Source organism: Leptinotarsa decemlineata, unplaced genomic scaffold (assembly GCF_025532065.1).
Source record: "Leptinotarsa decemlineata unplaced genomic scaffold, Ldec_3_MD MMD2_tig00000251_RagTag_RagTag, whole genome shotgun sequence".
NCBI lineage: Eukaryota > Metazoa > Arthropoda > Insecta > Coleoptera > Chrysomelidae > Leptinotarsa > Leptinotarsa decemlineata.
In genome coordinates this window covers 3,147,935-3,163,294 of record NW_027412547.1, presented here as the reverse complement: position 1 = coordinate 3,163,294, position 15,360 = coordinate 3,147,935, and the positions used below count along the sequence as shown (strand labels likewise).

General features: G+C 36.2%; 1 protein-coding gene across 1 annotated transcript in view; it reads right to left on the bottom strand.

The window, feature by feature from the left end:
* The window catches only part of LOC111513929 (myrosinase 1), a 40,565-nt gene that overhangs the window by 10,253 nt on the left and 14,952 nt on the right, over positions 1-15,360 (bottom strand). Inside the window, exons 3-5 of the mRNA XM_074173527.1 lie at positions 14,796-15,196; positions 13,266-13,360; positions 2,533-2,814 (exon numbers count right to left, since the gene is read on the bottom strand). Of these exons, the coding sequence (XP_074029628.1) occupies positions 2,533-2,814; positions 13,266-13,360; positions 14,796-15,196 (778 nt within the window). The remainder of the gene's footprint in view (positions 1-2,532; positions 2,815-13,265; positions 13,361-14,795; positions 15,197-15,360) is intronic.

Sequence of the window (15,360 nt, the reverse complement as noted above, 5' to 3'; positions counted from 1 at the left end):
TAAAAAAACAGGGTTGTCATTTGACAAAATTATAGATGAAGTCATATCTCATATTTGAGACACACTGTATAATTTTTTTTGCAAGAAAATAAGGGCACTTTAAAATACTATTCGACCTGTCCGAACATATTTCCAAAAGAAACAACACCTTTGAGTTAATGAATTTGTTCCATGTTAGAGACTCCCACTGTATAATATATACAATGAAAAATTAGTTTGCATGGCTTTCTGACAAAATACATTTGTATAATAATTAATCAGTATAACAACAGAACATCAGATATTAACGTTATAACTAAGGCACAAGCGTTGAAGCTTTTGTGTGTATAATGTGTTTATGTTATAATAATGATGAAACTAAAACATCGATTGTTGATCATTTGTTCTTAGAATACATGCCTGTGAATACAACTGGAGAGAATATTCAAATGTAAGTGATATTTGTGACTCCAGCAACTGATAAAGATATGTTTTTTGAAAACCAGTCAAAAACTGAAGCCTTGCAGAGGGATTTATGGTATTAAATAAGGTTAACATTGTATGTATATACGGTTTTATCTTCCTCTTAAAGATGATCACTTGGTGATCGAAACACATGTCGAGGTGTTAAAATAACGATTTGGTGTTGGGAAAAAACTCCAGTAATATTCATTACTGCACCAAAGGTTCCAAACAGTTGATCACAAGGAGATATACTGAGCTGAGAATTTCATCCTGAATGATAAAACCGGCGGGTAGGTACTCGACAGGAATTGAAGTGGGTTATTGTTTGATCATTTGCGAACAAAACCGCATTATATTCACCTGCAAACAAAAGCGCAGGTATTTGAAATAGCGGCATTCAATCCCTGTCCAGTACCCAACTGATGGTTTTATAATTCAACAATTTTAGCATACCTATGAAAACACTATATATCTCAGTTCATCACCTGCGACAGAGAATACAGCAAATTAATAGATCAAAATAGTTAACAAGTGAGTTGAACAATGAAAAAATGATACTCTGATATGGCTAGAATGTCCCTATGGACATGTCGAAGGATTTGTGGTAAAACTTGGGGTTTAGATCCCAAACAAATTCATTGGATTTATGTGATGATTATCAGACTAACGATCACTTATGGTGTAATTGCCTGGTGGCCGAAGGCTTTACAGAAAACGGCCCAAGCGAAGCTCTCTGGCTTACAGAGACAGGCTTGTCTGGCTATCAGTGGTGTCATCAGTATCACACAGTCAGCGGTCATGGAGATCCCTCTAAGATCTACCTTCTATCCCCATTTTTCTGGAGAGAGATGAATGGAATACATATAGACTTGTGTACATTGCCAATTGCACAAATCCATTCAGTGCAAAGTGCAACAGACTGTTGTTGACACTGAAAGCCACAGCATTCTTGAAATGACCTCTGACTTCATGCCTCCAACTGTCAAGTACGAACTACTATATAAAGTACTGTTCCCTAATAGAGAGGACTGGATCATCCGGGAGAAGGAAATATTAAGAGCAGATAGTTGTTGGTTCACAGATGGATCAAAAACACCTTCCGGTTCTGGTGCAGGTGTTTTCAGTCGCAACCCGTCTATGTCAAGTGAATCCAACCTCATACACAAGTCAATAAAAATATTATCGAACAGTCAAGCGGCATTGAAAGCTCTTGGCTCCTACCGAGCAACATCTAAAGTGGTAGCAATTTGCCAAAAACGACCCTCCTCGATAAGAAGACTTAACAGATTACCTCTGGTCTGAATTCCTGGCCATACTGGCTTGGAAAGCAATGAGGCTGTTGACTCCCTTGCACGGGAAGGTGCTGCGAGCAACTCCATCGGACCAGAACATTTTATCGGCCAAACAAAGATTGAATACCTGGATGGCAAGAAGATTCATGGACTTCTGGCAGAATCTTCCAGGATAGGACTTCCAAGCTTGATACCAAACAGTTGCTGGATAATAGTAGGGATTAACTACGATGTCAAACAGGCCTTCTTACAGGTCACTGTTATTTGAATCATCATATGCAGAGACTTCGACTGTCGGAAGACAGTGTGTGTTACCTCTGTTTGGGAAATGAAGAAACAGTAGAGCACTTACTTTGTGCCTGCTCCGCTGTGGATCGAATCAGGTTTTCAGAGTTCATCAGCGCCGTACTCTCACCATCTGGCCTGAAAGACCACTCACCATACAAACTAATCGGCTTCTTTGAGAAGCTGGGTTTATTTGGTATAGTGTGAATAGGTGTGGGTCACAATAAATCTTTGCGGGTTGCGGTGAAGGGTCAAATAAACCCACTCACTTTGGACCTAACTTAATCTAACCCAACCTAACCTACTCTGATACATTCTGTAGAATGGAGTTGACAAAAAGATAACTACTCAAAATTAATCATTGAACATTTTTTTTTATTTTCTCTAAAATAGGAAATTATCGTCAACCAACCTTTATAAATATTCAAATGGCATTCATGCAAATATTGAGAAAACATGTGGCTTCAAATAAATACGTTTAAAAATACTTTACACAGTGAAAATTACTTACGGTTCTATTGAAGACTGTGTCCCAATTGGGATCCACTGTTTCATTCACTCTTAAATCATTCTCGAAAGAAATTTTGTCGGGAGATGCTTCTGGGACATCCGAAATCAGCCTTGCTGTGTAGAAATTCACTGCCATGAAATCGGCGGTGCCATTAATTTCATCGATTTCTGCTTTTGTGAAAGCTGGAAGGCGAGTATCGTTTCCCTTGGTTCGATTTTGAACTCTCTCTTTCACTATTTTCGGCCAATCTCCAATGAAAACCGGGTTTGCATAGAGTCCAAACTGAAACAGGCATCGATAACGTTACTGAACACTTCTTCACAAAGTTCACATTTAAAAATTCCTCATACGTTAAAAAGTGATGACCCATCTGGAAAAGGTATTTCAACCATTTTTACTTGATGAAGATCCATAGTAATTTATATCACGATTATCAAGACATCTTTCGCTATCACAGTAGCTTTTTCGTAGTGAAAAAACTACTGTTATAGCAAAACATGTTATGTTATAATTTTGGAAAATAATGTTTGTGAAGATTGAACCGTAAGGTGTAGATCGAAGTAAGCAAGTTAAAATTCAGTATTGATATCATTAATCTCGACATTCTTCAGAGACGCTTGTGGTTATTTTATGCATTAAAGTGCAGCATAATTAAGTAAAAAATCGGTTTCAATAAATTTCAATGATCGTATCTGTCAGACACCTCTAAAGTCTATCCAAATCCAAGATAGAGTGAAACAAAACCGAAGCGTGATGTTCACGTGATCGCCCAGTGTCAGATGGAAAGGCATTCATTGGTGAATTCGCCTTCTTGGTACGAGTTCGGTACCAGCACTTGTAATCAGTCATTTGCGTGTTTGTGTGGTGTGCGTTATAGTATATGGTTTAAAATTGTTTTCCAAGATGTCCAGTAAAGACACTGCTGATGACATGTGAGCTATCCTCTGAGTCCAGCCAGGAAACGATCCAAAAAAAGACATTTGAGTTTTGAGATGAAAGAAGTGATTTTAAATGTGTTCAAGAAAGAGATGGAAGAAATTGAGACATCGACTATCGACGAAGTCGTATCGAAAGTTTCCGATAAAATTGGGAATGTTTTGCGGGAATATAAACAAAATCATACGTTTTCCAAACCAAATACAAATCTGAATCGTCAAACCATTATAAAATCAATAGATGATGCTGATAAACATGCAATCAGGAGAAAAGTGCATGAGTACTTTTTCAGAAATGAAATACCCACGATAGACAAAGTACTCACAGAAATAAATGAAGATGTTTTATTGCCAAGTTTTAAGCGGTCAACATTCCATAAAGTATTGAAACATTTGAATTTTGTATGGAAAAAACGAATGCGCAATAGTTTATTATTGGATAGAGAGGAAATTGTGTTATGGAGGAGAGAGTATTCGACCAAAATTAAATATTATAGGGAACAACAGAGAACAATTTATTATATGGATGAAACCTGGGTTAATGCTGGTCATACTACCCTAAAGTATGGGTCGATGAAACTGTGACCTCATCTAGGAGGGCCTTTCTAGATGGCCTATCCACCGTATTAACAAATCCATCAGGTAAACTCATATTTATATTAAGACCTGCCTCAATCTCAATATATAAAAAGTAACCCTCGTATTTGTTTTATTTACTTACATACCTCTTCATAATTTCAGGTAAAGCAAAACGACTTATTATTTGTCACATCGGCAATGAGAATGGGTTTGTTGCAGAAGGGCTGTGGTGTTTCGAGTTGAAGAAAACTGGAGATTATCACGAAGAAATGAACGGTGAATCTTTCGAACAGTGATTTTACAAAGTTCTACCCCACCTGGGGGATAATGCTGTCATTGTAATAAACAATGCACCTTATCACTCGCAACGGTTAGAGAAGATTCCGATAACGTCTTCAAAGAAGGTTGAAATCCAAAATTGGCTGCGATCAAAGAATATTAGCTTTGAAGACTCAATGCTAAGAGTACAGCTACTAAAAATTGTCAAGGAGCGCAAGCTTGAATACCAAAAATATATAGTCGATGAGATGGCAGCAGGCCAAAACAAATTTGTCTTTCGCCTGCCTCCATACCACTACGAGCTCAATCCCATCGAGTTAATATGGGCGGATGTGAAGAATTTTGTAGCTCAGCATAACACCACGTTCAAATTTGCAGATCTCAAAGTACTTTTTGATGAGGCTTTGAAAAGAGTCACAGCGGAGAAATTGGAGAAGTGTGTTCGGCATGTGATATCGGAAGTCGAGGCAAAGATGTGGAAGCTTGATAACATAATAGAGGCACAAATCGAGCCACTGATAATTCAGATTGGTGAGGATGACACTACTGATGAAGAGACAAATTCATCCAGTTGAATAATTTTGATTAATATTCCTTTTGATTTTACATAAAATTGTCAATAAAGAAATAATTACGTCTCTTTTCATATGATGCTTGAGTGCGCTGTGAAAAATCCAGTGAAAATCTTTTTGTATTACACATATTATCTGAATTTTTCCCGTTAAAACTTGTGCATTTCACTCGTTATAATAAAAAAGTTTTTCGAAGTATGATATAGTATTTGCGATCAACAAGATGTTGGTTCTGAATACGACCCTGGCCAAATCTTGGGATTTTCAATATCACGTGCGTAGGGCATATCAATGTTTACATCCACTCTATCTTGGATTTGGATAGACTTTAGTATATTCGAAGTAACCGGTATTGTGCATACTTAAAGTGTCGGCGCTCTCAAAGGCCAAAAAAAACCAATACAGAGAAATAGAGCCGCTGCCAAGTAGTCCACGTGGACTGAAGAATTGGCGGGTATTGGATGATTTTTACTAACCGAGTTTTATGATTGGCTGAAGAGTCATAAAATTATATTTGAAGTCATGTTACGGTGACGAATAGAATACGAAGATGGTTTTAACAGTCGTGTTGTCAATGTTCAGCTCAGGAACTGATCGTGATTTGATTGTTCAAATTTGATATTGGTGCAGTTATAATTACTTGAAATTGTTGTTATCTATTGTCCACGTGGCGTCCTTGGACAAGTACTTGAACAAGTGATTCCAATAGCGATGGTGAACAATGCGAAAAAGAGATACCAGTGAATAAGATTCGGATGCATTTGAATAATGAAACACAGAGAGTATGTTTATATGAGTTTATATGAGAGTATGTATTCAAGAATCTACATCTCAAGTTTTGTTTCGAGGGAAACAAACTATTCAAACTATTCAAACTTTCTCAACTGTACGTAAAATAGTCAAAAGCAAACCTCATGAACGCAAGACACGATGTGATATAGGAATACCAAAACATTTAGATGATCATCTAATGACATTATAAACGACTGTTACAAAAAGCAATGAGATTCCTATAACGGCCATAATGTGAGCTGCTGTGACAAAAGTCTTCAGAATTGTATGAAAAAACTAGGATGTGGATTCATAATAATAAACAAACGTCAAACAGTTATGAAAAGCAGAAGACTAGTGGAATTGCGTTACAAATACTTAGAACGAATAACTATGGTATGACACACGACATAGTTACGAAATCGAGAATGTGTACGCCTAACATACCTGCAAACAAAGTATCGCGACTAATCATTGTGCATTGTGGAGGAAGTAAAGGATGGGTTCCGAATTCTTTGAAATTATGTGCAAAAAAACTTGAGTACTGCAATATTGACTATCATAAGAACATGGAAGACGACGGGGTAGAGGGGCGGTTTAAACAATGAAGCGCCATCGCCGAGAATGCAACTCACACGCGGGCAGACACGTGAGTGCAGACGTCGTTGACGATTGTGTTAGTTTCGTGAATTCGTTTATATGTTTTTGATTATCGATTTGATTATCGAAGCTATTCATTACTCAGTGCGGTTGGCATATCTTTCAGATACTGTATTTCCAAAGTGGAAATTCAATTATTAACAGGTAAGTTCTTTGTATAGCATTAATAGGCATCAAGAAAGGGAATCAGGAATTTCCACTTCGAAGGGGAAATCATTAGGGTTCAAAGTTTATATTGAATTCGGTCAGTTTTGAAGTTGGAAACCTGGAGTTTTGGGTAAATAAGAACAAATGGCTTCATGTATGATTGATGAAGTGGTGCTTTTTTCATCATTTCAAGAAAAGATAGAACAAAAAAGGAAAATAAGTAAGTATAATTAGGGCCATTCATATCCCTTGCAGTGTTGACTTCATCGTGTCTGAATATATATCATTTTGCTGGTAATTCTGTTCCGTATTTCAAATTATGATGCTTCATTTGAAAGAAAATGTAAACCTCACAAGATAACGAAAACTGAAAAATGTACATTGTTTAAAGCAAAAAATGGAAATGCGTATATATTTTCAAACTACATCGATTCCCAGTAGAGTATACATATAAGTTTGTTTCGAAACGTTGTTTGACATTTGAAGCATTTCTATAGTTACTTGAAAATATTAATTTCCCCTCTGGAGGAGCGCCGCATTGAAAATTCACGTAGGGAATAGTCATATGGAGAAAACCTTTCTTATTAGTCAGTGGGATATGCTTGAAGACAGGCAGTAAACAAATCTAAAGGAATGAACTTTAAATGTTCAAGTCCGTCTCGGATATACCTACACAGCAGGTTGACTGGACTGACGCCTATCAGAAAACAACTACTCCACTGGCTAATACTGGCAAATGTTGATTGAAGTTCGACTCTTTCAGTTGTATTACCAATTGCATATGCAAAAAAATTTTTGTGAAGATTCCTGCATTGACGCCTGTCGGATATGATCCAACACCGTTCGTGGTATTATCCACGCCTGATATGCGTCAGTCCATTTAAACTACCCCTGTAGGTATATTCGAGACAGGCTTGAACCTTCAAAGTTCATTTATTTAGATATGAAGGAAATCTTCATGGAATTATTGTTTCCATGATGTGTCACATTTGGTACTTTCTCCATTCAAGTTCCAAGGGTTACCAAAGGGCGGAGTATTCATCTTGATGATTCACCGTTGACTGGTGATTTCTAGTTGGTAGGTTGTATTCATGTTGACTCAGCTAGTTCGTCTCTCTTGTTGAAGCGTTGCTATTGGTCGAAGTGTTATTACCTGTTAATGACGTAACGTAACATTTAAGCATCTTTCAGTATGGGATTCCAAATCCTGTTTAGCATTACCGCTTTCTTTTTTCTGTTGTAGTTTTCCGTTATGGATTTCTATGGCTTCCCGTACAAGCCGACTGTGATATCCATGATAGGGGGCAAGTAGATTCACATATTCAAACAGTATCGTAGGATCTTCACTAAGTGCGTGTTCCACTACTGCCGATTTGTCTATTTGACCTAATCTACAGTTTCTCCGATGTTCTTTAGCCTTGTACCAGTGGATCCTTTGGTGGTACCAATATAAACTCTTCCGCAGGTGCATGGTATATTATGGTATACCCCCGCAGCTGATAGTGGATCTCTTTTGTCTTTCGCAGATCTCAAGCTTTGATGTTTCTTCGGATGGGCTTGAACACTGTTTATATTTTATAATTCCCTAAGATTTTTCAGATTGTGTCTGTAACCTGAGGATGCATGGTATACGATATACCCCCACAGTTGATAGGGTATCTCTTTTCTCTTTCGCAGATCACAGGCTTTGATGTTTCTTCTGGTGGGCTTGAACATTGTTTATATTTCATGATGCCCCAAGATTTTATCGATTGTGTCAGTAATCCTAAGAATGCATGGAATACGATACACCCCCTCAGCTGATAGGGAATCTCATTTGTCTTTCGCAGATCTCAGGCTTTGATTTTCCTTCTGGTGGGCTTGAACACTGTTTATATTTTAGTATTCCCTAAGACGTTTCTTACTATTTGTATTATTTACATCACAATTTCCAGATTGTCTATAATATTCTTCTGTCATCGGCTACGCCGATGATACTCAAATCTACATAGAATGCGATGAAGATACTTTTGACATAACACAGAAAAAACAAATATTGCTTAACTGTCAATCTCTCTAAGTCAGTAGTTATGCTCTTTGGAAGGACATTATCAGCTATAATATCCCAAGGACATTGATAACTAACGAAATAATTTTATCACAGTTTTCGAAAGCACGTTATTTGGTAACATCCCGACGCCGAAGGCGGAGGGATGTTACCTAAAATGACGTGCTTGAGGAAGTTGTGATAAAATTGTGAGTTATTTATCAATGTTCGAGGGATATTCGGTGAGGAAATTTTTTGCAATTCGAACAAAATTATTTATTGAACACACAGTTATTAAAAGAACAATTCGTATAATGATATTCCGTGATATGAAAATAATCAACTAAGCAAGCAGCACCTTCACCACCTCTCCAAGCCAATTCCACCGCTGCTATGTGATAAAATTTGCGTAGGAGTCCTATAGGGGTATTTTCATCCCAAAAGTTTATAATTTTACTCATTTCATTTGAAGTTAATGGTACTGAGCTTGTTTTGCGTTTAGTGGGATCTGTTTGTAAATTTCTTCGTGCTGCGTCGCGTGCATTCCGCGCTTGTTTGAATGCAACACTTTTAAAGGGGTCTAGCATGATATTATACTCCTTGTAATACTTTTCTTGTAATAATTTGCTTGTTATATTCCATACGGTTTTAACAGTAGCCTCCTTAAACTCTGTGCTATCCTTTTTTCTCATATTAATCGCCCAATCCTTGAGTATTAATGCAAGCTCTTCGAGAGTACGATTTCCATCCAATTCATATTTTCTGGCGTCACAAAACTCCATAAATATTTTCCAAGTGTATTTTTTACTATTGACAGTATTTTTTGGTGTATTTTCTTCAATGATTTTGTCAATTGCCGCATCATTTTGAACACTAAAGCGAGGAAGTGACATTTTCGAAATAAATTGAATTACTGAAATGTCAAACAACTTTATTGTGTTGGTTGCTTAGCAATGTCATGACATAAGTGATAACTACCCGTGAAAACTATCCATGGGTAGTTATCAGTGTAATGATGGTTTCATTGGTTATTTCGACACACATGACTAGAAATAGACAAATTTGATAGGATAATTTTTTTGGCAAAAAATTTTCACGTAAACGCAATCTAGACACGGTTTCTATAACTGCAAACGGAGTTGAGTAACCTCTCAAGAATATTTTTAAAAACTTGATATTATACTTCGACAGCTCTTTAAGATTCACACGACACGTATCACAAATTCTGAAACTAGGGTACAGCAATCTCAAAATGATATATTCTAATAGAACCACTGTTGAACAAAAAAAAAACAAAATGACCTTGTGACCTTCAGTGTTGTCACATGCTAATTTTGCGGACGTAGTATATAGTCCCAATCTCCTTCAAGCTGACAAGAAAAGATTATAAAAGCTACAGAATTCATGTGTGGGGCTGATAACTGGAACAAAAAGACGCGACCATATATCACACAATTTGAAAGATATCGGATGGCTGAATGTGGAGTCGAGACTCATTCTACATTCTATTGTCTTGTTTCATAAAAAAATGAATGACAAGAAACCGAGTTATCTTTATAGAAAATCAGTTACAGGACGGACCTACACAACCTCAATCTTCGATTCCGAAATCAGCTTGCCACACCAAAACATAAAACCTCTCAATTCAGAGGCTCTTTTTCATTTTTCTACCCTGGCTATATAACCAGTTACCGAATGGATATATGCATATTTCTTCTGGTGCGCTGAAAAAGAAACTTGAGAGATATATTTTACTGGGTATTTTCACTATATCTTGAGACCTGTCAAGTAGACATTTTAATATACAGTGTGTCCAAGATAAGGATCCTAAGCATGGGAATCTCAGTACCTGTTGGAGATACAGCTTAGGTTAAATTAGAAAAAAGTTGTATTCTTTAAAGCTTATTTATATGCCGTTTAGAAACTTGAAGAATTTTCATGGCCTGCTGAGATATTTGGGAAAAACGAGAATTTGACAATATCAATTTTATTTTTTTCTGACTTTATTTGAAAAGATATCAAAAAACGAATAACACTTTTTCATTGGCACTTTCAAGGTACTACACGATGATATTTTTAGATTTTATATCCGACGTTTCGTTTTCAAGAAACCATCATCAACTTTATTTTTTTATATGACCCGAAACAAAAGTACACCCTGTATCTGATTCCATTTTTCATTACGAATTCAACGATGTATCACATGCCATTGTTTTCTTTTTAGTTTAAAGGAAAATTACATTTTTTCTATTTAAAAAAAATCTTTAAGTAGGCGTTGCAAATAAATGCTTTGACGTAAATACCTGTCACCGAGCCTGTCAAATATTATTTAATTACACGATAAAATAGTAATTGTCCTTGTTGTTAGCCTGTTTGTCGAGTTGTTGTTTTTAGAGTTATTGTTACTGTTGTCGTTATTATTGTTTATTGTTGAATAGATAATATTGTGTTATTATCGTCGAATATGCCGGGTGAGCATTATAGCCATGAAGAAAAGTTTGACATGCTAACGTGCTACATTTTGTGCCACAAAAATACTGTAAATACAGCAGCAATGTATCTTAATACATATCCAGAAAGAAAGCAGCCATGTAAGTCCATTTTCTTAGAGCTGGCTCGAAATTTAAAAGAATATGGTTCATTAAAAAAGCCTGTTTCATCTCGAAAAAAGGAATCTTCAGAAGAAGCCCAAAATAATGTTTTACAAGCAGTTGTTGAGAACCCTGAAATATCAACTAGACAAATCGAAAATAATGTAGGAGTAGCCAAATCCACAGCTCAATTTATTTTGCGTAAAAATAGATATCACCCCTATAAATTTAGGATTTGCCAAGGACTTAAACCAGGGGATTTCGAACGGCGCCGAAATTTTTGCGAATGGTATACACGCGCGTGTGAAGAAGATTATAATTTCCCTTCAAAAATAATATGGTCCGACGAAAGTATGGTCACTAATAATGGTATCTTCAACCGCCGCAATACGCATCACTGGGCTCAGCAAAATCCGCGTGTTAAGAAAATATCAAGACATCAAGAACGTTTTGGGTTTAATATGTGGTGTGCAATTTTAGGAACTAAAATACTAGGTCCGTTTTTTTACTATAATTCTTTGAGCGCCGAACGATACCATCATTTATTGCAAAACTATGTAGGAGACTGTTTAGATAATTTACCTCTGGCACAGGTCAATAACTGTTGGTTTCAAGAAGACGGTGCTCCTGCACATAATTCTAGACAAGTTCGAGAGTATCTTTCGCAGCGATTTCCTGGAAGGTGGATTGGAACCTTTAGTGAAATGTCTTGGCCAGCGCGATCCCCTGACTTAACTCCTCTGGAGTTCTTCATATGGGGTTTTGTTTAAAACCGGGTTTACCAACATTCTTTTGAAACTGAACAGCAGTTACGAGAATGTGTAACTGTCGCATTTAACAGTATTACACCAGAGATGTTACGTGATGTTTTAAGTTCTACAGTTAGAAGATCATACTTATGTTTGGAAAATAACGGAAACCTGTTTGAACACCTCCTTTGAATTAAATAAAAAATGCGTTAATTTCTTTGTTGTTTTCATTACTAAAAAAATCATTATTAACCTACTTAATACATGTTAAAAATAGAAAAAATGCAATTTTCCCTCAAACTAAAAAGAAAACAATGGCATGTGTTACATCGTTGCATTCGTAATAAAAAATGGAATCAGATACAGGGTGTACTTTTTTTCGGGCTATTTAAAAAAATAAAGTTGATGATGGTTTTTTGAAAACGAAACGTCGGATATAAAAACTAAAAATACCATCGTGTAGTACCTTGAAAGTGACAATGAAAAAGTGTTATTCGTTTTTTGATATCTTTTCAAATAAAGTCAGAAAAAAATAAAATTGATATTGTCAAATTCTCGTTTTTCCCAAATATCTCAGCAGGCCATGAAAATTCTTCAAGTTTCTAAACGGCATGTAAATAAGCTTTAAAGAATACAACTTTTTTCTAATTTAACCTAAGCTGTATCTCCAACAGGTACTGAGATTCCCATGCTTAGGATCCTTATCTTGGACACACTGTATATATCATATCCTGTATACCATACAGTTGTAAATGATTATTCATTTATTCTCACTCAATAATTATAATCTTCATTTGTATTTTTGCATAATTATTATTTTTGAAATTAAATTGTAAATAGGAATCAGGTTGGATGGAAGAGCAAGTTTTGTCCATGTGTGAACATGGGCGAAAAATGAATCCTGCCGTTTGATAAGAGCTATGTATGTACTGATTACTTATGTATGAACTTGTCAATAAAACCAATTATTATTATTAATAAACCTCTGATGAGGCCAGCCACTCGTGCTGGCGAAACGTTGGGATGCAGTTCAAAATTACGACGGCCTTCAAACCCGAATAGAGTTGAGGTTATGATAGAGAGATGTCCTCAATTTGTCTTCGTTCCAGGTCACAATAAATTGTTTCCTCCACCAATTAGGATTCTAACATTTTTTTAAATTTTTATACTCGTTCCGTATTTTAAATCAATTTTATTTTGTTTCGACCCAGTCATCTTGATGTTTCGGTCCGGTATTTTTTAGTACTTTCAATAATTTATATGTTGCAGTTATTTTAATTTTATGTGTTCTTCCATAGATTTCAAATATTCACTAAACAATTAGAGTGCTCATTCTCAAAACTCCAGAGAGTGGAACAAGAAGATATCAATTGAAGTGTGTTTGAAATTCGATTTTGAAAGGAAACGTTAAATAGTTTACGTACATCAAACATCATGCTTCTTTCTACCGCCTCCACATCAGCGATATTATTGGTAGCAGGTTCTGACCAAGGGGTGTCAAGAGCCAAAGACACCAACCCTAGAAAGAAAAAAGTTTTTCTATAAATTTTTTGTGATTACCGAAAATTAAAACATAACTATTACTTCTGAACTCTTCACAAAGATGTGTATATCATGCATAAAAGTTACTTTCAGACAAAATCGGGAGAAAAAGTCCTTTCGAAACTTGCATATGAACATTGAATTATACAGAAAAGAAGAAATGAACTTTAAACGTTCAAGCCAGTCTCGAATATACCCACACAGTAGGTTGGATTATTTCCTGCATATGCAATTGGCAATACAACTTAAAGAGTCGACCTTCAATTTTGGAACGGGCACACTTGCAGACCGGTTTTGGGCTCATTAGCCACTCATCAGTGCAAGATAGTGGCCATCATCGACCGAAAGAAAATGATATTCCATAATTGACAATCGGAATTCTTTCAGTGTAATTTATTCCTCTTCCTGAGTTGGAACGAACAACAAAATGTCACTCCATCTAGTGGACGAGGTACTAACCAACTGCATACCCGAAATTCGCCCGATTCCTCTGAATAAGGAAGAAAAACGTTCTCATTAGTCAGTGAGCTATGCTTGAAGACTGGCAGTAAACAAATCTGAAGAAATGAACTTTAAATGTTCAAGCCAGTCTCGAATAAGCGCCAGTTCATCCAACCTAGTGTGTAGGTATATTCGAGACTGGCTTGAACGTTTGAAATTAATTTCTTTAGATTTGTTTACCGCCAGTCCACCAGCCCACTGACTAATAAGAAAGAGAAAACACTTTTACTTATTCCGTTTTAACTCCAAACATTCATTATGGAGTTAAATCATAGTATGTAAATTGAAAATATTTTTTATAATATTCATTCAACGGCGGAGCTCTTCTTGGCAGTAAACTGAAATAATAATGAGGAAATCATCACGAAGTGACCAAATATTGGGAGTGTTTGACTAGATTTCCACAGTCTAGAACGAATGTACTGAAATGAGTTTGCTCTCAGTGTAGAAATCAGATGTTATGAGACCTTTCTTGTACTTCGTTATCAGTCTCATCGACGTTGTACCGTTTTTGATCTTAAAAAACATTTTATATATTTTCTTACAATCCCCATTAATATTTTATTAAGCTACTACTACTATCATTGCATTTCAAGCTACTACCCCAACTACTATTGCATCATTTGTATATTTATATGTACCTTTATGTATATCCTCGACAGGAAGCTAACATGGAACTCTTACCTACAGAGTAGAGCAAAAAGGGCGTATGTGGCTTATGTGCAATGTCGGGGGACAGTGGGACGCGCATGGGGTCTTTCGTCTCGTGTGATTTCACAACATTTTTCATAGATTTTGACATTGAAAAAGAATCATTTCACTATCTGAAGAAAGTTATAGGTCCTTGGGGCCTGCCGCAAATGAAATGTGATGTGGAAAGATTCATACGTTTCACTTAATATTACACCTACCTTTCGACTCTTTGAATTCTGTTTTATAGAGATGGTAGGCAGCTGCATGAGCTTTGAGCACAACGTAGGCACATTTATAGTCAGATGTTCCACTTTGTTTGATTCCTGGTGCCATGTTTCCTTTGCCGTAACCGCTTCTGCAGACCTGCTTGGGTTCATTGATGGTGATCCAGTATTTAACCGTTTTGAAGCTTTCGAATACCACTCTCGCATATTCCACAAATAAGTCGACAGTTGAAGTATTGGTCCATCCTCCTAAGTCTTGAATAGGTTGGGGAAGATCCCAATGGTATAGTGTCACGATTGGTGTCAAATTGTGTGTTTCTACCTCTGAAATCAAATCCTGATAGTACTTGATCCCATCTTCATTTTTTGAGTCCTTGAAGCCGGTAGGAAAAATTCTGGAAGAAATACGAAATATTTCAGAATAGGGTGTCGTTAACGTGAACTAATAATAATAATAATAACATATTATGATTGTCTAGTTTGCGGTTAAACTATCTGAAAACCAAAAGTACGAAGTACTTGTAGGTTTTTGAGTAATTACGTGTCTATTGCTTAAATC